This window comes from Pituophis catenifer, unplaced genomic scaffold (genome assembly GCF_029215685.1).
Source record: "Pituophis catenifer annectens isolate HBS135680 unplaced genomic scaffold, rPitCat1.0.hap2 SCAF_1, whole genome shotgun sequence".
Lineage (NCBI taxonomy): Eukaryota > Metazoa > Chordata > Lepidosauria > Squamata > Colubridae > Pituophis > Pituophis catenifer.
The window spans coordinates 32,616,909-32,640,303 of record NW_027256881.1 but is presented as its reverse complement, the minus strand read 5'-3'; the positions used below and the strand labels follow the sequence as shown (position 1 = coordinate 32,640,303).

General features: G+C 35.3%; 1 protein-coding gene across 1 annotated transcript in view; it reads left to right on the top strand.

Moving 5' to 3' along the window:
• Positions 1 to 10: 10 nt before the first annotated feature.
• Positions 11 to 23,395, top strand: part of EML6 (EMAP like 6) — a 106,416-nt gene continuing 83,031 nt past the window's right edge. Inside the window, exons 1-5 of the mRNA XM_070947590.1 lie at positions 11 to 207; positions 11,286 to 11,445; positions 12,371 to 12,469; positions 14,444 to 14,512; positions 22,005 to 22,190. Coding sequence (XP_070803691.1) covers positions 11 to 207; positions 11,286 to 11,445; positions 12,371 to 12,469; positions 14,444 to 14,512; positions 22,005 to 22,190 — 711 coding nt within the window. The remainder of the gene's footprint in view (positions 208 to 11,285; positions 11,446 to 12,370; positions 12,470 to 14,443; positions 14,513 to 22,004; positions 22,191 to 23,395) is intronic.

Genomic DNA, 23,395 nt, shown 5'->3' with positions numbered 1-23,395 from the left:
GGTAATTATCATGGCAGATCGGACAGCTCCTAGATGCCAGCTCCATCTGGAGTGGGTATATGGGTATAGGGGTCATCAGTGCCGCAACAACCTGTACTACACAGCAGGCAAAGAAGTGGTTTACTTTGTGGCTGGAGTCGGCGTGGTTTATAATACCAGAGAGCATACACAGAAATTTTTCCTGGGGCACAATGATGACATTATCAGGTAAGAAATGGCTGCAGTGAGGAGGGAATGTTTGATTAAACAGCTCTCCCCAACTTCACACAATTTAGCATACCTCTTGCATTTTTAAAAAAAATGAGTATGTCAAAATAGGTATACAGGAGTGCTAAATGCACTAGGATCCTACTTAGTTTTTTATTTTTGTGCATTTATGACCCAAGATTTTGAAAGAAATTGTATCCTAAATATCATATCTGGAGCTCATTCTTTGAAAAGGCAGTTTTTCAGATAGCTCATTGTTATCTTCATTATCATCCCAATTGTAATAGTTAAAATTTAAACGGTGTATGTATGGAAGATGTAGGTTACATATTATATACAGTAGCTGTAACATCTGGTATTCCAATCAAAGCAGTTTTTACTCTGATCCTATAATTTCACTATGGGTATAGTGTTTATGTTCTGTACTGATTATGTTTGCTACAAAGTACCACTTGTTTACAGTTATGTACTATATGTTCATGATTCTGATATCAGTTACATTTTGAATGGAAGAGGAACTTATAATGTGATGCTATACATATTGACTGAGAAGTGAATCCTATTGGGTTCAGTGGAATTTACTTCCAAGAAAGTACAGTATTATAGCCACGATATCAGACAGCAGGAGCATAACATACCTGTTTGTTTGTTTGTTTGTTTGTTTATTTAAAGAAGAAATATATACAAAAGTGACATTTCCAGATTACCTGTTTTCTGTCTGAAACAGCAATTTTTATGATACTTTTCCTTTATTTTGAAATAGAAATTATTCTGAAACTGGCTGCTGTGTTTTATAAAAGTAATATCAAAAACAGGATCATTCTTTCTCAATTTGCTAATTTATGATGTTTAAATATTATATAGTAGCTGTTTGTTCTATCCAGTAAATCTTTTCTATGCGTCTTGCCCAAGAAAATACAATTATAATTTGGATCTGTCCTTTGGATCATTCTGTATTCTTTTTAATTCACTTGCGCATTCAGATAGGGTGTATTCTGTGTAGCCAAAATTGTGAATACTAGGGTTGATTAGTGTAATTAATTTGGAATCTGATTTCTACTTTTAATTTAGGAAAATTGTTCAGTTGTGCCTTCTTGACTAAGTTTTATATTGATTCCTGTCCACCAGAAATAGTTCCAATTTTACTTTAATTTTTGATTAAAATTAATATCCTGTCTTCAAAACCTGTATGTTACAGGCTCTCTGCAAATCTATCATATAATATTTAATTTATAAAAACATGTGTATGACATGATTTTATTTGCAACATATATTTTTTCCTCAATATGGTTTACCTAAGTTTGGTGAAATATAACTTCAAATGCTGGAAATCTTATTGGGGAAAATGATACTTTCTGTGCCTTTGTTCTCACCGTGGAGTAATATTTTTTATTGTTCAAAAACAGTTTCTCCTATCTTTATATGTCATGTTTATTATTTGTAATTCAATCCTCAGGATATTTATTTGGATGTAGGTTTTATATATATATATTCAGTTAAGCCAGATCAGGTTTGATTTTTTTTCAGCCAAAAAATGGAATCTAATTGCAATTAGTCTAAATTAGTTTATTCTTAAGTAGTTATTTGTGCCTTACCAAAAGGGAATGGGTAGTGCACAAATCTGAAGTTACCTATACTACTTCTGTAATAATGCATCATGGCTTTTCATGTTGGCTAAATAAAAATACTGGTACATTTTAACTCCTTTTTCTTCATAGTGCATGGGGGGAGGGGGGGAAGCAATCACCTGACCATTAAACATAAATACGTTTAATGGTCAGGTGATTGCTTCCCCCCCTCCCCCCATGATCAGATAATTGCATTTTGGGCACTTGGTAACCAGTCAGCATTTACGGCCATTTGCAACATCTTTGACCATGATTTATGACATTTTTGCTGGATTTATGACATTTTCCTTCAGTTTCTGGCAAAAATCACTCTTTATGAACGATGGGTTTACTTAATGAAGCTGTATTTGCTTAACTATCACCACAAAAGTCATAAAATTAGACACAGTCATATGATGACTTAATTGTTAACGACTGTAATTGCAGACTCAGTTACAGAATAGGTTGAGAATTACCTGTAATGGCTTTTCAAAAGTAAATAAATGTGCTTTCATCTGCTCCCTATTCAGGTGCTAAGACCCATAAAATTATGCAGAAGGAAAGTATAGTCTATGGATGTTTAGCTAGCTTTCTATCATGTACAGTTGCATTCAGAAAGTATTCAGACCTCCTTCACTTTTGTCAATTTTTTATGCTGCTGCCTGATTCTACAGTTGTTGAAATTCATTTTTTGCTCATTAATCTACACTCAGTACCCCATAATGACAAAGCGAAAACAGAATTTTAGAAATGTCTATAAATTTATGAAAAAAAAAACCCCTGAAATATCACATTGACATGAGTATTCAGACCCTTCACTCTGTTGAAGCACCTTTGGCAGCAATTACAGCCTTGAGTCTTTTTGGGTATGATGCAACAAGCTTTGCTCACCTGGATTGGGGGATTTTCTGCCATTCTTCTTTGCAAATCCTCTCAAGCTCTGTCAGGTTGGATGGCAACTGTCAATGGACAGCCATTTTCAGATTCCTCCAGAGATGTACGATAGGATTCAAGTCAGGGCTCTGGCTGGGCCACTCTAGGACATTCACAGAGTTGTCCCTAAGTCCCTATGTTGTCTTGATTGTGTGCTTAAGATCGTTGTCAAGTTGGAAAGTGAACTTTTGGCCCAGTGCCAACACAGAATAGAAACCAGACAGCAGATTTTCCTAGAGTGCGAATGGAATGATATGAAAGGGAGAAGTGTGCAAATACAATAAGTGCTATTGTATGCATATATGTATGTATAAACTTAAGCTTTATACAATAAGTTGATGTTCTGTAGCAGGATAGAATCTTTACAATGTGAAAGAATGCTGGGATACCATAGTAAAGTCATCCACAAAGACATTCTAGACTAGAGTAAGGGACACACTGTGATCTACAACATTTTCTTTATCTTTCTTGTGCAGCACAACAAACCAAATATATATAAACCGAAACCTTGCTTTGTTCAGTGCTCTTCTGCAATTCTTTGGCAAGAAGCCAAATGATCCTATAGTTAACACAATTCCATAGAGCTTGTTGCATTTATCTCTGGTCTCTTTGGCTCCTCATTTTGAGTGAACATTTTCCCCACAACAGTATACAGGTAGTCTTCGACTTACAACAGTTCATTTAGGGCCCATTCAAAGTTACAATGGCACCGAAAAAAGTGACTTATGATCCTTTTTCACACTTATGACCATTGCATTATCCCCATGGTCACATGATCAAAATTCAGACATTTGGCAACTGACTCATATGGTTGCAGCGATCATCTCTTGTGACTTTCTGACAAGCAAAGTCAATGGGGAAGCCAGATTCTGTTAACAACTTTGTCACTAACTTAACAACTACAGTGATTCACTTAACAACTAGGGCAAGAAAGGTCATAAAATGGGATAAAATTCAGTTAACAAATGTCTCAGCAACAGAAATTTTGGGCTCAATTACAGTCATAAGTCAAGCCTATAGATTGTACACATAGTGATATGTACATATAGTCAAATGATATTTGCCAAACCCATGAGAGATGATTAGTGACAATCCCAAAGATTTCCAGAAATATAAAAAGATCCCTTATTTAACTGACTTTAAAAAAAAAACCGATCGTGTTAACTGTATTTTTGCAAATGTTTTATTTCTTTACTAGATTTTTTATCCCATTGCAATCTAACAGAAAGCTTACAAATAGAGAGATAAAAAGGAAAATTACAAAAATACTGAAAAGAATTTAAAACTATAAAAACATACAAAACTAGGATAGTGTGTCATATAATATGCTTTTTTATAATATCTGATTTGGACACTGCTCTGTTTTATGTTGATTTATTCATTTTGGATGTATACATACTGTATACATCTATAGGAATGGTAAGCATTTAGGTTTCATAGCTGCAGGAACAATTTAAGCTGTTATACTGATTATCTCAGTAGGCAAGAACCATATTGTATGATGTCTGCAGTTTGTTCTTTTTCCTCTTGTGCAAGGAGAAGTTAATGCTTAGAGCAATGTCATAGTTTCATGGGTTCATAGATACAATGTTACAGAAAAAGTTTTAGAAAATTTGGAATTGACTAGACTAGAGAAAAGAATATCCTGTTTCTTCATACACATTAGCTTCCAATTGGAACTGATTCTAATAGCTGTTTCAGTAACACAGAAAAACTGCAATTACACCTTGAGTTAGATACGCTGCTCTGTGTTGACAAATCATTTGTTGTATTATGTTTTAAATTTGGGAGGGAAGAGAGAACATATAAAAACAAATAGACAAATTTGGCCATCAGTGTCCTTGGAAATGTTGATATACACCACCCTTCTTGAAAAGTAAAGATTTAGATTTACTCTTATCGGGTAGAATACTATTTTTGACTCCTGGAAGGACTTGTTGGAAATGGGAATAGACTTTTATAAAGAAATTAATACCAATCAGAAACAACCCACTCATACAAGAGCAAAGCATCTTTTGTAGTAATAGTAATGAGCTAAATGAACACAGGGGTAACATACCTAAATAGATTGAAGGTTGCTGGGTAAAATGAGGATCAACATGGATTACAAAAATTTTTCTTTACTTCCTCTTTTACCACTTCGAACTGCTTCAGGTGTCGAGGACATAAAAGCTCAGACATTTAAATGAGCCCATTGTTCCATAAGCAATTTACTCTAGCTGGTTATCATCAGCTTTCCCTAGCCTGCAATCCTCCAGATGGGGTGGACTAAAATTCTCATAAATTTAATGATAGGACTAGTAGCCCCAACACATGATAACTAAGCATTGAGGAAAGTTACATGTTATCATCAAACTTTGGCATTTTCCAGACAAAATCCCTGGGAGAATTATTGACAAAGACTGTATTAGGATTAGAAACTATAGTAATTCCTGTGAAGAAAGATGAATTTGGGTATTTATATGCCATCAAGTGGTTTTCCAGTACTGATCTGCGGTGGGCGAGCATGTGAAGCTTTATTTGCACATGCATGGGAGTAGGTTGCACACATGAAACAATCCCTTCCTCCCCCGCTACCGCCACTGCTAGTCCATGGAGCCAAAAGGGTTGGGGACCACTGGTCTAAAAGAATCATGCTCTGTAGAAATGATTGGATTGATATCTAGATTGGAAAACTTTGGTAGTTCTCTCTTTCAATTCTAGCATTCTGTAATAAGTATGCTACTCTGTTGGGTTCTTGGTACTCTCTGCTCTCCTAGATATCATCAGTATCATGGGAAGAGGAGTGGAATTTGCTGGCTATTTATATATACAGTAGTAGCTTGCCTTGTAAGTCTTGGTTGGAGAGTGGCTTCCTCCTCAATGGTTTCTTTATGAGAAACCATTTCTTTCTTTCCTGCTTATCTAATAGGTTCCTTATTTATCTGAATGTTAGTTGCCAAGTGGATGTGTTCTAGGCTATTTGTTTTCTTCCTGGGCTTTTGATTATAACTTTTAAATTATGTATAAGTAGGTTTTATCTCTGTCTTTATCTATTAATGGCTGACTTTTCTGAATTTCCAGCTTATTAAAATTCCCTAGAATTTTTGAATTTGACTTGACCTAAATTATTAAGTTTTCCAGTTGAAACTGTGGGTGAGTTTGTCTCTGGTTGTGAGAGTAAGGAGTTTTCATCATATATTCTGAGTAACAATTGGTGTTCATGAATGCAGTCTGCCAGTCTTCTGTTTATCCTACATGGTCTCTATTAATAACCCTTACCTTGTACAGTTTATTATAGATGATTCTTGTTTTTTCTTCTTTGGTAACTTGAGTTTTGGTTTTGGGGGAAAAAGGAGGAGAAAGATGTGTTGAATGTGTCATTTTGATTTATTTGTAAAAATAATAAAGATGGGATATAAAGAAATAATAAAGATGTAGTACAATCCTTAAAATAGGCTTAACATACTTTAGCTTGCCTCCCCAAATCTTTCCTCCTGAACCCAGAAAAATCCCATTCTGTGTATGCCACAGTCTCCTTTTTCCAGTGGTGAAATCCGGCCGGATCTATCCAGCTCGTGCAAACCGGTAGATATATAAAACAACCAAAAGGAGTTAAAAGACTGAGATTTGTGAGAAACTCATAACTTTCACTCTGGGACTGATGTCTGTTCACAGGCATACTTCATCCACTACTGCAAAATGAGAATCTTGGCATTGTTTTTGATACATTGCCAGAGTATAACATTACTACTATTCCTCAGAAACTCCGCCCACCCACCAGAATGTCATTATGTCCCGTTTTTGACCCTTTGTGCATGCACAGAAGAGGCGCGCGCGTGCTCACATTCCTGAACCAGTAGTGAAGGTAAGTGCATTTCACCGTTGCCTTTTTCCATTATTCCACATGCAATGATATTTGCCTTCCCTCAAATACAAAAATGTGCATAACTCTCTGCTAAAATGATATATACCTAGAAATATTATATATGCAGCCCTGCATTCCAGCTTTGTAAGGGACTTCTGCAGTGTACTATTTAGATTATTTTCATAATATTCTGATGTTCCCATCATGAGATACGATATTTTTAAAACATGGTACATGTGAATTTCCTCACATTGGACTCTTCTGTGCTCCATTAATGTGTGGGCGTTAATGTGATCTGCTCCATTGGTTACACCTTTCCAAAGTCTTTTCTACTTTATTTCATTCATTAAATAAAAACTGAATTCTAGTGACATTCCTGAATGTACATAAGGGTGACATCATGACAAATGTCACTGTGTCAGTTATAATTTATTACTGAAGAAGAAACATAGCTTTAAGATATGGTGTAGCACACATTTTGAAAAGATGAATAGTGAAATTTTTCAGATGTTAAATCTGTGAATTATGCTTTTATCTTTTCTAAAGTGTCTGTTTCTCACAATTTATAATATTCTTGCAACAATGCAAGTGCGATATAGATTGTTTTCTGGATATATGCTGTCCTGTCTAAAAACATTGTGCAACTATATTTCTTTCTGCCAAGTGCTATTATTACCTGATCGATTTATTGGAAACATGCAATTTTTTTCAGCACACACATGATCAATTTCAAATCAGATAGACCCACTGCTTCTCTTTCCTTTACATCTTGTAACACCTTTCATTGTATTTAATTCAAGTTTTTTCCTGCCATGCAATTTTAGGTATATCCTTTTGCTATTGTTTAAATAGTGCACCGGTTGTTTACAGCTGGTATTGTCTGAAATAAAAACTTTATTTAATATAAGACATTTATTTTTCTCACACAAATTCTCCTCAGCACTTTCAGTTGTAGGTGCTCCCATCTTAATATGTGAAAAAGGAAAGAAGGAAATGAAAAGTGGTTTCATATTGCTAAAAGACCCTGGGCTTAAGTAGGCCAAATGTGTTTTGAAAACCTCCTCAATGGCCTTAGAGATATCCCATCAGCTGTCTTTCCGTAGAATAATGTTACATTCATTTTGCATTCCTTTATGGTGTTAAAATTGCTTTTCAATTACTACTAGAATCTGTTTATTCACTGAGTGATATTGTGCTCTGGATAATAGTAAAGGGTTTAAAGAGAACATCTGCTTTTACAAAAGGACATACCGTTTCTACACATCAGACTGTTCTTTTCTTCTATAGAACCTTGTTATGTAAAATAGATTGCAATGGATAGCTTTCTCAATAATAGAAAGTTAAATAATTATACATGTATTTTCCTGAGAGAATTTTACTAAACACAGATGCACATGGTTATAAATAGGTTTTTGTCAATGAACTAATGCTGCCTACTTAGCAAGAGAAGATTAATCACCATAATGTTCCATTGCATCCTTTCTGTTTTCTTCACAAAGCTCCATAAGTTGCTTCCACCTAATAATATCACATCATTGTTGTGTTTTTCTTTGGAGACTTTTAAACCTTTCATAATCTAGTGTACCTTCCTGGCAAGCTTGTCAAATCGACTTATGTACTTCCTAAAATAGATCTCTCCAAAGTGATGCCTTCCAGATATGATGAACAATGTACCTTAATATCTCATGTTTTGACAGATCTGGATGGGTAACATTCATAAGCGGGCTTTGCTAGATATCATACTTTCTTTGAGGGAACTGAGTGTGGATATGCTCACTAGTATAGTATTTTTGTGTTTATTGGCAATCAGAAGGAAACCAGGGAAAGGAAATGCTTGTCTTCAGCCTTTAAGGTTGCAGACTAATTAAAGGATTTAAATTGCTGGCAGATCATTTATCACTCTTTTGACCAACTCTATTTCTAACGGAACTAATTCTGAACTAAATCCAATATAAATAATTTCTTCCTTCCTTTCCTATACCTCTGTCAACTAAAGAATTTTTTGCAAATAAATAAACCAAAGAAATATTTCTTGACTCACAGAATAATAGAAAATGCATGGTCTAAAATTATCAAGAATGTTTTTCAACCTGTATTCCATTAGACATGTTTCATATGTAAAAAATCAAAGTCTCCAATTCAATTTATTAATATTTTCCAGTTCTGAAAAATGCAACCTTGAAAGATACATTTATATATCCTGCCCTTCTTAAGATGGTACCTAAGCATCCAACATTTTTAATGACCTTATGTGCTGCACAACAGGAATCTAGTACTATGAGTTCATTTATATAGTTATTTCATAGGGGGAATCTTCTAGTCCATGCAATATATCCAAAACTTTTTATTTGTATCACTTTGAAAGCATATGATGGATTAATGCTAACAAAGTGTCTGTCTATATTGAAGAGATACATTTTGAGCTTGGCCTTAAAAAGGTGTAAGAAAACTTTTTCTGGATCAGGATGATTTAATCAACATCCTATTTTCCATAACCGCGCAATGGCTTAGTAATTAAGATGCCGGGCTTGGCTGGAAAGCCGATAGCCCAGGTTCGAGACCCAAGCACACATCACACAATGAGACAAGCACTAGTCTATGCCTAGTTCCTGCCCACCTACCAATTAGCAGCTATGCCTAGCAGCCCACCTAACATTGTGTGAAGGAAGAAAAAAAAGTTCATATTTTCCATGTTGTTTTACATATCTCTGCTAAGTCTCCCTATACCTACCTTTTTTCTAAGCCCCAAACGTCTAACTCAAAGTCTGGTTGCTTAGAAGCCTGAATGAAAAAATAAAGAAATAAACATGCTATTGGCTTATTATTATAGCCTTTATAATTATTTAAACTTTTGTTTCATATACTGCTTTTAAATGTTACATTATATTAATTATATTATTATCAATATATGTAAGCTATTTTAGAGAAGTAAACATGATAGGCAGTAAGTAAACATGATGTTCTTCATCAAATTTGTCATGGGACATACTCAAAAGTGGCACTTGCATAATACGTTAAGCACATAGTTACCACTTATCATTTTTATTTTCTTTCAGTCTTAAACAATTCCCAGAATTCCAAAATTAATGCATTTTCCCCAACAATCCACATCAATGTACATTAATTTAATGTACCATCCTTACCTTTTTTTTTTCATTTGGACTGCTAAAAAGCTATTATCTCTCCTTTTGTTAATAATATAGATAACAGTTTAGTTGATTAACCGCTCTACTTTGCAGCCAACATTAATTTTTAATTTATTAATTAAATAGTAAATGCATTATATATGGATATATGAGGTTTCAATCTGAGGTGATTTTTTTCACTAGCAATTTATATCACCTTCTAGAGTCACCCAACCATTATTTTATATCGCTTAAACAATAGCTGAGTGTTGCTATGAAGACACCAGCAATCACTAGTATGGAAATGACATGAAATTGCATGAATATAATTGACCTGTATTGCAGCATCATATTTTGCTATGTAACATTGGAATATAGAATTGTTAACTATCAAATTTCAAAATAATTTTGCATTCTTGCTGCCTTCATAAAACTAGCCTGGACTCTTGAGGGGAAAGAATTTAATTGATTTAATTTTAATACTTAGAGTCTCACATATTCTCAATAAATAACTATTTTAATAGGTGACAACTCAGTGTTGTTCAGATGAATATAATAAATATAATGTGAGATTATGCCTTCCTTTTGATGGAAATATATGTTGAGGAAAGACATTTTAAATGATAGATTATTCATGATAAATTGATTACTGTTGTTTTTTCATTTAAAATAAACAAAAGATCGATGTTATTTTTAGGAAAAGAGCATTACTTTTCTCAATGAAATATGAATTGTGTTTTCATATACAGCTCTTTGTAAGTAACATAAGGAAATGGAAAATTAATAGACTCAAATATTTCTATTCATAAAAAATGCTTTTGAATTTTTTTCCTCCTGCTGTCAATTGCGTCTACTCTATAAGACATTGTTTAAAATTTCCATAAATTTCACTTTCAACATAACTTTACAAGCATAATTTTCAAAACCTATGACATTCAGTAGCATTATTCAATAAGCTTTGACATTTTGAAGAACTTCTATGTATAATAAACACACATTTACATCCATTTTTTATTTTGTAATTTATTGTGAGAATAAAAATATAAGGAAGTGTACCTGAACATTACTTTTGTTTTCTACAGTATACCAGTTCAGAAATGTCATTGTATAAAAACCATATAGAGTAGATACATCCTTGGTGTTATTAAACAACCTTTGAAAAACATGTATGAAGCAGTCAAAGATTATTAAATGATGGAAAATAGAAGCTTGAATAGAACTTTGGGAATTACAAGATCATGTTAAATACCTCAATCATATAAGTCATGTGGAGACATATATTCCACTTATTATAAATAAGTAGAGGTAGAGTGCAAACCAGACCAGAACCCAGTTTGCACTTAGAAAGTCCAAGTTACAGTAATCTTTTCCAATGAAATGTCAGTTGGAACATGTTCATAAGAAGACAAAAAAAATGTAATGTTTTGTATGCATATGAACAGAAAATGAGTTTATATAGTAGCAGAATAATTGTAAAAACATCACTGAACATCTGTACATTAATATGTGCTCTGTGTAATAACAAAAAACGTGATAACAAACTCTACTTTTTGGATTCTATTCCAGCCTAGCTTTGCATCCTGATAAAACCCTTGTTGCTACAGGGCAAGTTGGCAAGGATCCTTATATCTGCATCTGGGATTCCTACAATGTACAGGCTGTCTCTGTCCTAAAAGATGCACATACCCATGGAGTTGCCTGCTTGGCTTTTGATTCAGATGGCCAGGTGTGTATTTATTGAATTTATATTTCTGTTGTACTTAATGATCTAGTAGAGTGGAACCAAAATATCCATTTCCCTGTTTTCGAAGCATTCTCCTCTTACAAAATGAGAGTGTTACAATTTCCTGATAATCCTTTGGGAAGAGTAATATTTATAAAATGTTTGTGTTACAGCTTACTTAAACTTATGCAGTAACAAGATAACCTAGAGTAATCTACATTTAAATTATTTTCCTGAGAAGAGGGGTTAAGAACATAAAAAGAAGCTTGTACTACAGATTAGATGTAAAATATGATGAATTTATTTTTTCCAATATACTATTAGTGTAAATCTTAGCGCCAAAGGGTATAATCATGTGATTTACTTGATGTCACATTTCAGAAATAAAACACATTTGCTCTTTGAAGCCCTGACATTCTAACATTACTGAGCTAGTTAGACCAGTGGTTTGATTCAGCTAAAGAATCTTCTACCAGAAATACTTTCCCAAGAGGCAGGTGACATATTCAATTATCCATTTTTTTAAAAAAGAGAAATTATTTTCCTGCATGAGAAAACCAGTTGTCTCTCAGTTGTTGTTGCTTTTTGTTCACAAAGTTGTGGTAGATTTCATATCCAGATTCTGTTTGCTTGGGTGGATGTCTTATTTTAAGGCATTTACCACGTGTTTCTAAAATATGAAATTAACAAAAGGAAGATGCTATAGATTGTTCTGAAACACATTAAATTCAATTTACAAGCTTATTTGGGAGGAAGGATTATTTGACTATGCTGAATAGTGAAACCTATCCTGCATTTGAATCTTTTAGCATTCTCTATACAACACTTTCAGCATCCCTTTTCAACCCCTTTATGCATTGATGTATTGTAGTAAATTACTCCTGAACTGATCTTCATTTAAAAACTGTTGTGTGTTATTTTTCCTAAGCGTTTATCTTCAGTGGGGTTGGATGCCAAAAACACAGTCTGCATTTGGGATTGGAAGAAAGGAAAACTACTGGCATCAGCTACTGGCCACTCAGATAGGGTAATCAGCTAATGAATTTGCCATATATTTCTCTTGTAATATTGCATGAGTGTATCTTTTGTTTGTATCAAGAATACAAATTAGCTTGTAAAATTCTTTATGGGAAATGGTGTTATTTCATATAATGGAGGGGTAATTTAACAATTAGGACTTTTGCCTGGCTCGTGTCACTGACAACCAAATATAATTTGGGAGTGATTTGTTGCTGCTGCTGCTTCTATTATTTTATTGAAAGCAGTTGGCTAGGCTACTAATTTGATTGTAAAAGGTTAATGTCCCATCTTATTTTAGTTTGATTCACTTTTTAGTTTCATATATTTTACTTCCAAGTCGTTACCAGCCTATTGAAGAAAAATATAATCTATGATATGGATATATGGATTCTACCTTCTCTTTTTTGCTCCATGGACTTAAAAGAAACTTGGAATGTTGTATCAAGTAAACAGAATAGAGAAAGTTAAACTTCCCCCTTTTCTTTGACCTTGTAGCTGTTTGAACTGGAGGATGCTCACAACAATAATGAAATAGCTGTGAAAAATTTTACTCATGGAATATATCTATTCCATAAATGGTGATTAAAAATGTATATTTTATGGATGTATGTTGTCATATCCAACATACTTCACATAAAATGTCACTTAGAACAGAAAGAGAAAACTTGAGAGCTAGTTTGGCGTAGTTGGGAAAATAACAGACTAGAAACCAGGAGACTGAATTCTATTCCAACCTTGGATACAAAGCCAATGGGGTAATCTTGGGCCAGTCACTTTCTGTAAGCCCAACCATTTCTGAAAAACTTGGGTAGCCAATGAGAATCAATCACGATTGAATGGAAATAAAAAATACATTGTAAGGGTTGAGTATTTAATATCACACACGTTTTTATGCATTAATGTGTGAGGTTTATGAGGGTGAGGTTGCAAAAATCTTACCAGTTTTGGACTGCTTGAGAGATTTAACTTGTTTTTGTAATTGCATCTGTGCTATTGCAAAAGGGGCATGCCTATTTGAAAAGATTTACTGATTCATAATTTTCTGAAAGTCAGCTTGTCAGTCACTATTGGTTTCTTCCCATATATAATGCTGAAGGAGCTCTTTGCAAAAATTCCTTTTATGAGACTCCCAATATCTCACTGGCTCTTTGGTTTTCTGTGGTGATTATTTTAGGAAATTAAAATGGAATTTTGAAGCAGTCCCCAGCAACTGTTTGAGAATGTTACGGGCTAAAGTTGTAATCAATATTGAATGATTTAAATTATGCAGAGTACAAATATTTGCATAATTTTCTAGGTAGATCAATTAAATAGTAATAGGTATGTAAGAAAAATAGTGTAAAATCAGTTTTTTCAATATATATATATATATATATATATATATATATATATATATATGCATATTCTTTCTAGCCAGGTTTTACCTACGTAAACTAAGTTGTTCTGCAGCCCTGGTTCTGTGAAATCTCATTCACAAGCTTCTGGGCTTTTTTTCTGTTGACAAACTGCAACTCTGTGTTGCTCTCTGGGAGACTCAGATAGCTATTTCTGCCTTTTCTGCCTATATATATATATATATATTTCTAATAAATACAATCTTTTATAACAAAACTGTTTATTTTAAACAGTTATTACTGTTTAGTAATAACTAAACACCTATTTTCTTTAGGTCTCTACAATTCGGTATTTATTAATGTTTCAATTTTTTTCCTATAATTGTAAACATTCCTATTATATATACAAATCTGTAAATTAAGGGCAAACATTTATAATTAACCTTGTAAGATGTTTGTTTTGCTGATTAATTTTCAAATGCACTTGTTTTCTATAAAAAAAGTTATGAGATATGATGTAACTATTAACAATCTTGCTAATAGAGCCATAGAACTTTGTTGAAATTATGTGAGAGAAAAAGACATTTCTAGGATTTAATGCATTTGGTTTTTAATTTAGTGTAGCAGTTTTGAATGTGTTTTGACAGATTTTTGATATTTCCTGGGATCCATATCAACCTAACCGAGTGGCTAGCTGTGGAGTGAAACATATCAAGGTAACATAACATATCAAGGTAAATTGGTTTTGATGCTTTGCATTATCAGTGGAGAAAAATGTTATATTTACCTGACACATTTTCTCTTACTAACTTCTTTTAAGATATAAATATTACATAGCCAGTGCAAGATAGTAGGTAAATTCCTAACACATAGAGTTGTTGCAGAGAAAAATAGGTTATCAGGATAAGTAGAAAGGACATACGATGTGAGTTTCAAATACATATAGTTTCAAGTATGTAAGGTCCCCCCCCATGTTTTTAATCAGAATAGATTTATTTAGAATGGAGGAAAACAAGTAAAAGTTGCTGAAGTACAGTACATGCTAACTATGCTATTGGGAATTATAATTTGGTGTCAAGCTATAAACTCCTTATTTAGAATAAAGATTTCCTAAATTAGACTCTTAAATGTAATATGTACATTATGGATTAAAAACAAAAATAAAAAGTTCCATATCTTATTAGAATTCTTGTTTAGTTCTTTCATCCTGCACTTCATTGTCATAATATTTCAATTAGTAACAAACTGTGAGTATTATAACTGGATTATATTTTTATGTCCAGATATTTCTAACTTGTACTTTTCCTTGTGTCCACAGTAGAGATGAGGGGTTGTTATAAACTATCAATAAATTTCATTTTCTTTCAGGATACATCATCTTTTTGACAAGTCCTCATCTCTAGTTTATTTTAGTGAATGCCAAGATATAACAAATGTGCGCCAATATTATTTTTTCATAATTAAACACTAAAGAACAGGGGTGTCAAACTCAGGCCTGCAGGCCAGATCCAGCCCACGGGGTGTTTAGATCTGGCCCATGGGGCCTGCCTGGAAAAATCAAAGGATCGAGCCGCGGTGCCTCTGCCAGCCCAAACGCGGTGCCTGGAAATATCAAAGGAACTTGCGCCCCACTTTGGCCAGCAAAGTGCTGCAGGAAGGCATCCAAGCAGAAAATGGGGCGCTGGGTGCCATGTGGGGTCCCCCATGACCCGTTTTGGCTGGCAGGGTGCTGCAGGAGGTGTCCATCCCATCTCCCTCCCCCTCCCTGCCCCCCTGGCCAGCCCGCGGAGGAGAATTACAATGCTGATCTGTCCCTCAAAGAAATCCAGTTTGACACCCTGGATTAATTAATTAATTAATTAATTATTCTAATGCAAGATTAAAATTTTTACTTTAAATAATTATTTATTTTTGAAGAAAGATTTTAAAACTAATATATTTTCTGGTCTTTTCCACCTATTTTAAAGTGTTTCCAATGCCTCCATCCATTTAAACAGTGTAATTCTATGCATGCTTATTTAGAAAAAAACTCTTTTGGTTTAGTTTGATCACACTAACTCAGTGTTCCTATATCCAATTCCAACTAGACTAAACTGGAGGAGTTAAGTGAGATTTAGAGCCTCTATGTAGTCACAAGAGGACGAAGTACACTTTTTCCCCCTGAATGCCTTTGAATCGTTATCTATTTTTACCCAGGTGCTAGTTTTACCCTGGTGTTAGTCCCCAAAGATTCCTTTACATAGGCTTGAGCAGTAAATCCATACTTTTGAACCCTTTGCACGTGGACCTGGTTGTTTGTGCCTGACAGTTTGTGAATCTCAGATGGATTTTATTTCTGACTGTAATGTCATTTGAGCATGTGTGAATTCTACTACTGTTCTAACCACTATGAATTCTTTGTTAATCAAATTGTAACTTGTTAACAAATTATGGTTGAAAAAAATGGTATTTATGTGAGTCAAGTCATTAACTGCAACTTGTTGCTGCATTTTAACTCGTTGCGAAGGTTGTTGAGAGTGTGGTAGCGCGACAGCTCCCCCAGTACCTGGATGAATCATCGTATCTGGATCCGTTCCAGTCGGGCTTCAGGCCTGGGTACAGCACGGAAACGGCATTGGTCGCGTTGGTTGATGATCTCTGGAGGGCTCGGGACAGGGGTTGTTCCTCTGTCCTGGTCCTATTAGACCTCTCAGCGGCTTTTGATACCATCGACCATGGTATCATGCTGCACCGGCTAGAGGAGTTAGGGGTGGGGGGCACCGTCCTACGGTGGTTCTCCTCCTTTCTCTCTGACCGGTCGCAGTCTGTGTTGACAGGGGGGCAGAGGTCAACCCCGAGGCCCCTTGTATGTGGGGTGCCACAAGGGTCGGTCCTCTCGCCCCTTCTGTTCAACATTTATGTGAAGCCGCTGGGTGAGATCATCCGTGGTTTCGGGGTGAAGTACCACCAGTACGCTGATGATACTCAGCTGTACATCTCCACCCCGGACCACCCCAATGATGCCCTTGAAGTGATGTCCCGGTGCCTGGAGGCCATGCGGATCTGGATGGGGAGAAACAGACTCAGGCTCAACCCATCCAAGACCGAGTGGCTGTGGTTTCCGACATCCCGATATAGTCAGTTGGTGCCATCACTGACTATTGGGGGCGAGTCACTGGCCCCCACGGAGAGGGTTCGCAACTTGGGTGTCCTCCTGGACTCACGGCTGTCTTTAGAAGAGCACATGACGGCCGTGGCCAGGGGGACTTTTTATCAGGTCCGCCTGATTCGCCAGTTGCGTCCCTTTCTGGATCGGGACTTGTTAAATACGGTCACTCATGCTCTCGTTACTTCCCGCTTGGACTACTGCAATGCTCTCTACATGGGGCTCCCCTTGAGGAGCACCCGGAGGCTCCAACTGGTCCAGAATGCGGCCGCGCGGGTGGTTATGGGAGCGACGTGGCGCTCCCATGTGACCCCCCTCCTGCACGAGCTGCACTGGCTCCCGGTGGTCTTCCGGGTGCGCTTCAAGGTTTTGGTTACCACCTTTAGAGCGCTCCATGGCATCGGACCGGGGTATCTACGAGACCGCCTTCTGCTACCAATAGCCTCTCACCGACCAGTACGCTCCCATAGAGAGGGGCTCCTCAGGGTGCCGTCGGCCAAACAGTGTTGACTGGTGGCCCCCAGGGGGAGAGCCTTCTCTGTGGGGGCACCTACCATCTGGAACGAGCTCCCCCCAGAGATACGGAAGATCCCGGACCTGCGCACGTTTCGCCGTGCTCTCAAAACTTTTCTATTTCAGCAAGCTGGCCTGGCCTAACTCCCATCTTTTAAATTTTTAAATTTTTTAATTCATGATTTTACAAATTGGGTGTTTTAATCTGTGTTTCGGCTGAAATATTTAATAATTTTAAGGGATTTTTTAATATTTGTATTATCTGTATTTTATCTTGGCTGTTCACCACCCTGAGTCCTTCGGGAGTAGGGCGGTATAGAAATTTGATTAAATAAATAAATAAATAAACAAACTCAGAATTAAATTTGATCCTAATTTATTGAATTATTCTGTACTCATCTGATTACAGAAAAAAGAGATGAGCAGCTTGAAAAAATCACACCATTCATGTAATTAATGGGTATTTATAGACATTTTCATAAATTTTTCTGTTCACTTTTAATCATTTAAATATTTTTAATAAACTTCAAAGCATATATATTGATGTAATATACGGTTCAGTTATTACTAGTTGCTAAATTGGTTACTGCAAAATTTTGGATACCTAAAGCCTTATATCTTCTTCTGAATTAATGACATTTTAAAATGAGGAAAATTGCCTTGATTAAATAATTAGTTCTATAATAACTGTAACAAAATAAATTTATTTTGCTAATAAATATTTAATATGCATGTCAGAAATAAAATGCACATACATATTCATGTAGACTGATAAAGAGATATAAGATCTTAAATAGGTATAAATAGATGACAAGATCATAAGAAGACAATTTATAAAGACTGACCCATATATATACATCCAAATGTCCTTTTCCATTTGATTTTGTTCTTTGTATACTTTCCTTTTTAAATTAAATTATTTTTAAATTAAAGAACATTTAAATTAAAAACTGCTGTTTAGTTTTGGCATTCTTTTTATTTAGTTAAAAAAATCCAGAATGTGTTATATACTAAAATATATAAATAAATCTGTCAGTTGGCTCTTCACTCAACAGTTTCTTTTTAGTTCTGAAGATATTTAGCTCTAGATATATGACATGATTTTTTAAAAGTTCAATAAATTTGCCAATGTCTAACACTTTATATATGTTTGTTTGTGTGCTTATAAACATTTCCAAGCCTTTTTCAATATTGAAAAAAAATGCCTATTTTTCTGTTGGGAAAGGCTTTGCTCATTAGATTGGGAAAGAAATTTCACTATTTCTTTTATATAGGCTACTCTTAATAACTGGCCAAATATATTGAATAAATGAAATCAATAATGGTCAAGGTGGCTTTCATTGGAAGATTTGCAAAAATAGTAGAAGAGAAATCAGTCAAGTTCAGAGAGCACCAAGGACTCCACATTTGCAAAATATTTGAGTCAGAAAAATACAACAAAAAACTAGCAAATTAATCTTTTACAGAGTAAAATCACCGAAAAAATACACTGAGCTGAAGTTTAACACCTTTTAATAGACCTGGTTTTGTTTATTAATGAAATTATGAAAAGCAAAGCTAACAAAAGAACATTTTGTAAGAAATCTCCAGGTATTTGAAAAACATTGTTGGAAAATCAATTATTGCATCTTCTTAACTTCTTGGCTATCAGGATTAATAGACATTAAAGTGGTGTTTCTCAAACTGGGCAACTTTAAAATGTGTGGACTTCACTTCCTAGAATTCCTCAGCCAGTCCATACATCTTAAAATTGCCTAGTTTTAGGAACACTGAGTTAAACTTAGTGTAGGGATTTCCTTGTTGGCTTTCCCCCTGTTTGATATTAATTGGCTATATTTGTCATTGCTATCCGGGAGAGGGGAGGGAGGGAGGGAGAGAGAGAGAGAGAGAGAAAGAGAGAGGGAAGGAGGGAGGGAGGGAGGGAGGGAGGGAGGGAGGGAGGGAGGGAGGGAGAGAGAAATATGGACTTCTCATCCTTGGACAGAGAGGACTGCTGATTTGAAAAAGGGGTCAAAGAGGCCAACAGTTCTCTTTCAACAGAGGCAGGACAAATACCACACCACCTATTTCCTGTTTACAACACAGTCCTTTCAGCAGTTCCATACCCTTTTGCATTATTCAGGTGACCCTGAGAGCACAGATAAACTTCCAAGTAGCCTCAATGACTCTCAGAAAGAGTGCTAATAACCAGATGACCACAAGGAATATACCCTAAATCCTTCCGTCCTCCACCATTCAGTCAGAACTGAAGAAGCTTCTTGGATGAGAAATATCTTCAAGGAAAAACAAAGTCCAGTTGCCTTTTGAAACAGCATGTTTGGGACAACCATGAACAGGATGACTGAGAATCTCCATAGACATATCTAACTAAAAGTGATAAATTTATTTCTACCTATTTAAAATAAAGTAGCTATACAAGCAGAGGTGTCCACAGGAGAGGTACATCACAAAAGAAGCTTTGCACCACAAGCTCTTTCTATTGTGTACATATGACATTGCACACTTAAAAATGAATGGAGTTTGTATTGTGATGATACAATGCTGATTTTAGAGATTGATGTATCATTTAATAAAATTTAAAACATTAAATCTTGTCACCCTAAATCTAAATGTATTGATGTTTTCAAGCAAAAAGCTAGACAGCCATTTGGGATTGTATAAGGATCTGTATCTTGAGTAGGGATTTGGACTGGAAGACTTCCAAGGTGCCTTCTAACTCTAGAATTCTAGAATAGTATTAAAGCAAGTGCAATTATAGCCACTAACTTATCAATTACAGAAAATAATCAAAGGAGTCTCTAAATATCATCCACAGTGATCTTTGGCTTTGGGAGCAATTGGTGCTGTCAAAGGAGGGGAGACATATGTGTATCATTTGATATTTCCCTCACTGTTTGATATTTGGGCAACCACATTAGCAAATCAAAGAGCTAAGTCTGTTCCTTCTGTGCCGAGAGCCCAAAAAGACATTCAACCTCAAATTATTACTTCACTGACACTGAAGGTAGTGGAACAAAGTTGTGCAAGGGGCCAGGAAGACATTCCGGGGCCAGGAAGACATTCCAGGGCCAGGAAGACATTCCAGGACCATTAAGGTACAATGAAACGACATCTGTTTTCACTGTGATTGGAAACTCTTGATGAAAGCAAAGGGATGATCTATGCAACTATGGAAAATGGTCCACTAAACTTGGGTGTTCAATTTTTTTAGGCAGCTTATGTAGAGGAGGAAGATTTGATAGAAAACTAAATATCTTCAACTGCAAAGAGATAGGGCGTGATCTCCACAGTGCTGGCATGAGGCCTTGGCAGGAGCCAGATAATCCTTGATTTTAGAGAATGCTGGGTGCCTCTGGAATGGGGGAGAACTGGGAAGCATGTAGCTACAGGAATGGGTGGTAAATGTAGTTGACCTGAAACACTTACATCTCAGTTATTGACATAGACACATTTAATATAACATGAAAGGGTATTGCTCCAGAATGGCATTTGTCTTTTATTTAACATCCAATTGCAGATGATGAATAGAGGAGAAGAGGAGTTTAACATCTAATAACTGAAATAGGGCTTTCCAAAATATCTCTATGCATTGCGTATTTCTGTTAGCTGCCTCAGAAGTAGAGGGGAAACCATAATAAATAAGGATATTTATAATAAGGATATAGACAGATCGTCTCAAAAGAGGTTACATCTCTTAGATTGACAGTAGTTAGTGTTAGAAGCCTACTGGAAAAGGTCTACATGTTATTTACAATGCAGTATGCTGGCCTCAAAGTACCTTATATATGGTTTATATCAACTGTTAATGTTAATGTTAATGTTAATTTTATTTATATACCGCCCTTCTCCCGAAGGACTCGGGGCGGTGTACAGCCAATTTAAAAACATAAATATACAGACATCATCATTAAAAGTAATTAAAATCAATTAAACAGTTTTGGCCAAAATTTAAAACCCCAAATTAAAACTGCTGAGTATAGTGAAGAATCAAGAATTTGTAATCCTTTGTCTCCAGCTGTGGGCCTGATTCTGATCAAAGGGCATGTGCTGTAGATTTTATCACAAATAAAGGATTTATTAAAATACATTGATCCTTTCAGGCACTGTGGATTGCAGTTGGAAAGACTTCATTCGGTACTAGGATTACAGGAGGAATAAAGGATTACTAATATCCTAAGGTCTTGTGTAAATTTATACCTTCACTGTTACTTGTAAAAACAAACTATTTTTATTATTAATCATTATTTTGATTTATTTACTTTTCTTTTTAGTTATTTTAAAAGGAACAAAAAACTTTTAATTTAACACTTTTACCATATGATTTTATGTTATCATCATATATCCTGAGTACTTGTTCTACACATTTTAAATGCTTTTGAATTTTTCAATAATGTAAACTATCCTGTTAATTCATTTAAGTAGTTAGATGTAAATACCATAAACAGGGACCTAAACTATGTAAACTGCTAGGGGTTTTTCATACATCTTAAAAGGTATGATTCAGACACATATTGCAAATGCTGAAGACACTCTTGTTTGTCATTTTGTAGTTTTGGACGCTGTGCGGAAATGCCTTGACAGCCAAAAGAGGAATATTTGGCAAAACAGGAGACTTGCAAACTATCCTCTGTTTGTCTTGTGCGAAAGATGATGTTACGTTCTCTGGTGCTTTAAATGGAGACGTCTATGTCTGGAAAGGGCTCACCCTAGTCCGCACAATCCAAGGAGCTCATGGTGTAAGTTAACCACTTATATGCTACTGTACAAAAACTAGATTTTTAAAACAGGTATGTTTCCTGTTTTGCTTTTGGACACTCAACCAATTCTCAATTGATTTTTATGCTGATTGATTACTGGACTCGCCTAAAGTGTGACTTGGACAGCTACACAAATTTGTTCGGCATATAAATAATAACGAAATAAACTCTGGCATATTTGCAGAAGCAATTTTTTTGTTATTGATTTTGATGATCTCAGTAACATCTTGGCAGGTATAAAATATTCAGGGGAAAAACAATTCATCAAGTTTTAATTCATTTGATTCAAGACTATGCTCTATCATAACAATTTTGTGAACAGAAAAATATTCTTGTACTGTACTGTAATCTTAAATTCTAGTGAAGCAGGATATGTGATTTAGTTAGTGTTATTGTTTGGGGGAAGTTGAACTTGTGAGTGCTATTGTTAAGTCAATCACACGTGGCTGCAGCAATCTATGGTCACATGATCTCCATTTGCAATCTCGTCTTGCTTCCCCATTGACTTTGCCTGTTGGAGCCGACAATGAACTCATAAAGAGTGATCAGCTGACTGCAGGATGCTGTGACTGTTGCAATTGTAAGCCAGTTTCCAAGTCCCTGAATTGTGATCACATGATTATAGGGTTGCTGTGAAGGGTATAAATACAAGAAGTAGTTGTGAATCCCCTCATTTTGCACTATTTTAACTTTGAACAGTCACTAACGTGGTTAGAGGATATCCATACAGTGCAATGAGCATTTCTTAGTAAGGTGTAAATATTTGGCATTCTAACATTTGTAATAGGAAATGTTCAATATAGAACTTTATGATTAACAAATATTTATGGCTTGTTCCAAAGATGAATCTTTTTTCATTTTCATCTATGCTGATGAAATGAGTTTAATATTGCCTTGATTACCTTGGCAATTATTTTGTCTCTTCAATTAGTTTACTGTGGTTAGTGCGAAATTGATTCAGTTGCTCATTTATGCAACGAGCACCATAACTGTTTTAATCATAAATGCCCCAATACTGGAAGTTTTTAAGAAGATGTTGGATAGCCATATGTCTGAAGTGGTGTAGGATTTCCTGCCTAAGCAGGGGGTTGGACTAGAAGACCTCCAAGGTCCCTTCCAACTATTCTATTCTATTCTATTCTATTCTATTCTATTCTATTCTATTCTATTCTATTCTATTCTAT